The sequence below is a fragment of the Rhinolophus ferrumequinum genome, chromosome 21, assembly GCF_004115265.2.
Source record: "Rhinolophus ferrumequinum isolate MPI-CBG mRhiFer1 chromosome 21, mRhiFer1_v1.p, whole genome shotgun sequence".
In the NCBI taxonomy this organism is placed as follows: domain Eukaryota; kingdom Metazoa; phylum Chordata; class Mammalia; order Chiroptera; family Rhinolophidae; genus Rhinolophus; species Rhinolophus ferrumequinum.
Window position 1 is genome coordinate 5,551,962 of NC_046304.1, and position 6,295 is coordinate 5,558,256.

The 6,295-nt window shown below is 45.2% G+C and overlaps 1 protein-coding gene and 1 pseudogene across 1 annotated transcript; both read left to right on the top strand.

The window, feature by feature from the left end:
* Positions 1-467: 467 nt before the first annotated feature.
* Positions 468-1,052, top strand: LOC117013636 (GTPase HRas-like). Its single transcript, XM_033090968.1, has one exon. The coding sequence runs from the start codon at positions 483-485 to the stop codon at positions 1,050-1,052; it is 570 nt and encodes a 189-aa protein (XP_032946859.1). The 5' UTR covers positions 468-482.
* A 290-nt stretch (positions 1,053-1,342) lies between these two features.
* Positions 1,343-2,358, top strand: LOC117013777 (heterogeneous nuclear ribonucleoprotein A1-like; annotated as a pseudogene).
* The last annotated feature ends 3,937 nt before the right edge of the window (positions 2,359-6,295 follow it).

Consider the following 6,295-nt stretch of genomic DNA (forward strand, 5'->3'; position numbering starts at 1 on the left):
CAGTCTAATCAATACTCAGCAGTCTGTCGACAGACGAGGAATCTTAGGGTGGGTTTATTAAGCCCCTAGACTCTAGACCTGGACTGCCTGAATTCCGATCCCGCTCCCCCATATACTGTGATTTTAGCAAGTTATCTATTACCTCTGTCCTGTTTCCTCATTCACAAAAACCGCACTGAGAATAAGCACCTCGTAGCACTCATAAGCACATACATGGCACAAAGCAAGCCCTAGCGGGACATCAGATACTACAGCTATTAGAACAAGTCTTCTTAAAAAGACACCGTCTTGGTGTCCGCCCCCCACGCTCACGCGCACCGCCCACAGACGAGGCCGCACCCACCGCCGCAGGAGCCCGCGCGCCATAAGAGCTGCGCGCCCGGCCCCCACCCCCACCCGCTCCGGCCTGAGGGGCTGCAGCTCCAGCGATCGCTGGGACAGGACACCAGCACAGCACCTCGTGCTGAGTCCCTGGAGGCAACATGACGGAGTATAAGCTCGTGGTGGTGGGCACTGGCAACGTGGGGAAGAGTGCCCTGACCATCCAGTTCTTCCAGAACCACTTCGTGGAAGAGTACGACCCCACCATCGAGGACTCTTACCGGAAGCAAGTGGTTATCGATGGGGAGACGTGCCTGTTGGACATCCTGGACACGGCCGGCCAGGAGGAGTACAGCGCCATGCGGGCCCAGTACATGCGCACTGGCGAGGGTTTCCTCTGCGTGTTCGCCATCAACAACACCAAGTCCTTCGAGGATATCCACCAGTACCGGCAGCAGATCGGGCAGGTGAAGGACTCGGACGACGTGCCCATGGTGCTGGTGGGGAACAAGTGTGACCTGGCTGCACGCACCGTGGAGACCCAACAGGCGCAGGACCTGGCCTGCAGCTACGGCATCCCCTACGTCGAGACCTCGGCCAAGACGCGCCAGGGCGTGGAGGACGCCTTCTACACGCTGGTGCGTGAGATCCGGCAGCACAAGCTACGCAAGGTGAGCCCGCCAGATGAGGGCAGCCCCGGCTGCATGAGCAGCAAATGCGTGCTCTTCTGAGTGCCCGCTCGTCCCCCGTGCCCGCCTCCACCGGCTCAGGCCTGGCGGTGCTGGATGCTGGGGGGAGGGGAGAAAGGCTGGTGCGGCCACAGCCCGGCCAGCCCACGGTCTGTGGCCAGTGACCGCAGGCCTCCCAGGACACTTTGCATAGACTGTCGTGAACTGATGCCATTCTTTAGACTTTGCTGATAACTTAAATTAACTTTAATAAAGAATTGGGAGATCACTCCTTTCTGTCGGTGGACGCCACCGAGGAAGCATCGTGGAGGTCTCCCCATCCTGTGGTCGTCATGTCTAAGTCAGAGTCTCCCCAAGAGCCTGAACATCTGCAGAAGCCCTTCATCGGAGGTTTGAGCTTTGAAACTACCGATGAGAGTCTGAGGAGCCATTCTGAGCAATGGGGATCGCTCACTGACTGTGTGCTGAGGAGAGACCCAGACACCAAGCGCTCCAGAGGCTTTGGGTTTGTCACTGATGCCACCATGGAGGTGGATGCAGCCGTGAAGGCAAGGCCACACGTGGATGGAAGAGGTGTGGAACCAAAGAGGGCTGTCTCAAGAGGAAATTCTCAAAGACCCGGTTCCCACTTCACTGTGAAAAAGATTTTGGTTGGTGGCATTAAAGACGACACTGAAGAACATCACCCAAGAGATTACTTTGAACAGTGCGAAAACTGAAGTGATTGAAATCGTGACTGACCGAGGCTGTGGCAAGAAGCGAGGCTTTGCTTTTGTCACCTTTGATGATCATGACTCTGTAGACAAGATTGTCATTCAGGAATGCTATACTGTGAATGGCCACAACTGTGACATAAGGAAAGCCCCATCTAAGCAAGAAATGGCTTGTGCTTCATCCAGCCAAAGAGGTCAAAGTGGTTCTGGAAACTTGGGTGGTGGTCGAGGAGGTGGGTTTGGTGGGAATGACAACTTTGGTTGTGGAGGGAACTTTAGTGGTTGAGGTGGCTTTGGTGTCAGCCATGGTGGTGAAGGATATGGTGGCAGTGGGGATGGCTGTAGTGGATTTGGTAATGATGGAAGCAGTTTTGGAAGTGGCAGAAGTTACAGTGATTTTGGCAATTACAACAATCTTCAAATTTTGGACCCTGAAAGTAAGAAACTTTAGAGGCAGAAGCTCTGGCCCCTATGGTGGTTCTGGCCAATACTTTGCCAAACCACGAAACCAAGGTGGCTATAGCGGTTCCAGCAGGAGCAGTAGCTATGGCAGTGGCAGAAGGTTTTAATTACTGCCAAGAAACAAAGCTTAGCAGGAGAGGAGAGCCAGAGAAGTGACAGGGCAGCTACAGGTTACAACAGATTTGTGAGCTCAGCCAACCACAGTGGTGGCAGAGCCGAGCTGCCACAAAGAAATGTTTTAGACAGTACTCATGTGTGTGGGCAAAAAACTTGAGGACTGTATTTGTGACTAATTGTGTAACAGGTTATTTTAGTTTCTGTTCTGTGGAAAGTGTAAAGCATTCCAACAGAGGGTTTTAATGTCATTTGTTGTGGGGGGGGGGTTTGCACTCATGTTGTTGACTGCTAAATGTAATAGTCTGATCATGACACTGAATAAATGTGTCTTTTTTTTTTTTTAATGTGCTATATAAAGTTAGTCTGCTCTGAAGCCATCTTGGTAAATTACCCCAACAGTGTGAAGTTAGAATTCCTTCAGGGTGATGCCAGGTTTTCATTTGAAATTTATTTACAATCTGCTTGGGCTCAGAAGCCTTGTCTTCAGAAACCTTGGTGTAGTTGAATTGACGAGTACTGTGTTGGTGACCTGGAGCTCACCATTACAAGGGTCACCCAAGCAGAGTCATGGAGTTTCTTTGGTTATTAATGATTATTGGCACATCCTATGCAATATAAATTGAATTATGGTACCAAATAAAATCATAGATGGGAATGAAGCTTGTGTGTCATCCATTATCGTGTAATCAGTAAACGATTTAATATTCTCTTTAAAAAAATAAAGAATTGGAAAGCAACTTGAGGGTGTGAATGCTTGTACCCAAATTTCCACGAAGATAAGCCTAACTCTGCAACGTGCCATCAGAACCAGAACAGTAGATCCAAGCTAGCCTTTGGAAGGAGGAGTCTTTCCGTGTTAGAGGAAAGACAGTGAAGTCCCAGTGATTCTGAAATCCTCCTGGTCCATGATGGTGTGCTCCTCACTTCAGAAATGGCAAGAGGAGAAGGAGCGGGAGAAGGAGGAGGAGGGGAAGGGGGCAGAAGAGGAGGGGAGGGGGGAGGAGGGGGGAGAAGGGGAGGGAGGAGAGGGGGTGGGGTAAGAGAAGGGGAGGGGGGAGGAGGAGGGGGGAGAAGGGGAGGGAGGAGAGGGGGTGGGGTAAGAGAAGGGGAGGGGGGAGGAGGATGAGGAGGAGGGGGGAGGACGAGGGGGAGGAAAAAAGAAGCCAGAAATTCCAGTTTTGTGGTTTAAATCAATAGACTTTCAATGAAGCCTCATTACTTGTGATGCTGTTCTCTTTCTTCTGAAAATGCATTTAGACAAATTATCCTTCAAGAGCGAGAACTCTTGTTCATGCATCCCCTTTCCTGACCAAATTGGCTCAGGAACACGAAAATCCTGATGTTACCTGCTTGCAAACACTTGAATTGAACCATACTGGTGCTGTCAGTTAGGGGCTCATAAAAGCAGGCTGTGGAAATCAATAAGCCAATTATGCTGAGTGAAATCAGCCAGTCACAAGAGGACAAATATTGCATGATTCCACTTATATGAGGTACCTAAAGTAGTCAGATTCATAGAGACAGAAAGTAGAATGGTAGTTGCCAGGGGCTGGAAAGTTATTTAATATGTACAGTTTCAGCTGGGAAGATGAAAAGTTCTGGAGATAGATTGTGGTGACACTTGTACAACAATGTAGATGTGCTTAATGTCAATGAACTATACACTTAAAAAGGCTTAAAGTGGCAATATTTGTGTTAATGTGTGTTTTACCACAACTTAAATAACTTTTAAAAAATCAGTGGAGGGACGGCCGGTTAGCTCAGTTGGTTAGAGCATGGTTCCAATAACACCCAGTTCGCGGGTTTGATCCCTGCATGGGCCACTGTAAGTTGTGCCCTACTTAAAAAAAAAAAGAAAAGAAAGAAAGAAAGAATGCAGTGGACCATAATGAACTCCATTCTCTTTGAAAATTTGGAATACAATCAAATGTTCAAGCCTGCAAATGTAGAGGAAGTCAGTTTGGATTTAGTTTTCTTCAAGTAGGATGACCTCAGTTCTCCTATGCACCAAGTTATTACTCAGCCAGACGCAAAGCCGTACAGGAAGCTACATAGTGGGGGATCTTGCCTATGGAATGTGTTCATGGAGCAGAGAGAGGAACAGAATCTGAAGTCATGCCTACTGGAAATTTTAAACTTCAGTGTCTTTTATCAGACTAGAGTATCAGAAACTCAGACTTTGGAACTAGGAGATATTTCAGTAACAGAATGAATAAGTCAGCTCTGAGGGAAGCGACCTGGGTGACATGCACGTCAGCTGTGCCCTCCTTCTGCAGATCAGGGGTGTGTGTGTGTGTGTGTGTGTGTGTGTGTGTGTGTGTGTGTGTCCGCGCGCGGGAAGAGGTGGAGTGAGGATTACACAATTGGACAGAGAGTGGGCAAAGGGCAAACAGTCTGAGCAGACCCTCCATCCTTAAAGAAGGAAGAGACAAACACTCCAACACAGGGACCAGGAAAATACAATGTACACCAGAAGTCCAACATCTGGCAACTGGGCATTCGCCTACAGTCCTATGAGACAGCAGGATGATACAACTATTGGGAGGACAATTACACAAAATCCATTTTCATTTTAAAACATGAAGATTCTATTACCTACCAACTCTACTTCTACAAATTTATACTAAGAAATAAAATACAAATCCATATATAACACTTCAGACATAAGAATAGCGGGTGGACAACTTTTATAATAGCAAAGCAATAGAAAACAAGCTACATTTGCAACAACTGGGTTTGGTTAAAATGTTGATGTAGTCATAGGATGTGATGCCATTTGTTTTATATCTGTTTTGTATCTTGTATATGTATTTGTATAAGAATGTTTAATGGCATGGAAAAATATGTATGCCATAACATTACACAAACGACACGGGTTATATAATAGTTTGTTTAATATTATTCCATTTTTAAAAGGTATATATGTAGGTAGATGTATGTATACACATTTATCTGAAAGCATAGAAAGCAAATTATTAATAATAGTTGTTCTGTGAATGATGAGGTTACTGGTGATTTTAATCGTTATATATTTGCTGTCATAAATCTGTGACATTTCTGAAGAAAAATAAAATATTTTAAACAAATGAGGAAGGTACACACTATACATATGTGGTTAGTATGTCGTATTTGGATTTTCAACCAAGCAGTATCATTTTTAGCAGTGGCTCTCAAAGGACAGCCTGCAGATCCAGACTGTCCCAGAGAAAACTTTCAGGAAATCTGTGAAATCCAACCTATTCTCAAAAAATTTTAAGCTGTTATTTGCCTTTTTCACTGGGGTGATACTTGCATTGATGGTGCAAAAGCAACAGGGAGTAAACCTGCTCGGGCCTTAGCACAACTAGAGGCAGTATCCAAACTTAACTAGCAGACATTCTAGTTTTCACTCTCAACATACAGGCAGCAAAACAACGCAGTGTCACTAAAGAATGTCCTTGATGAAACAGTAACAATGCTTAATTTTGTTAAATCCAAACTGATCCTTGAATACCTGTGTTTTTAATATTCTATGTCACAAAATGGAAAGTACACATAAAACACCTGCTGCATACCAAAGGACGACAGTTGTCTCCGAGAAAAATACTTGGGCAGTTGCTCAAATTGAGCTTTCTTCCTTTATGAAACATTATTATTACTACTTGAAAAATGACAAGTTATAGTGATTCAGACTTGGATATTTAACAAACTTGTTCTTGAAAATGAACAAAGTGAGCCCATCACTTCAAGGAAAACAACTGACAGTGTTGGTTGCTGATGATAAAACACAAAGTTTTCAAGTGAAAATTAGAATTTTAGACAACTTATATCCATCACCATGAACTTGACAGCTTTGAAATTCTTAGACTTTTCTGATGATAGCAACAGTGATATTAATGAATTTGATTATTTTATATTGTATTAAAAATGAATCATTATTTGGAAGATCTTCAAAACTCACTGAACCAATATTTTCCAAACGACCCATGCACACTACTTTAAGAATTATGCATG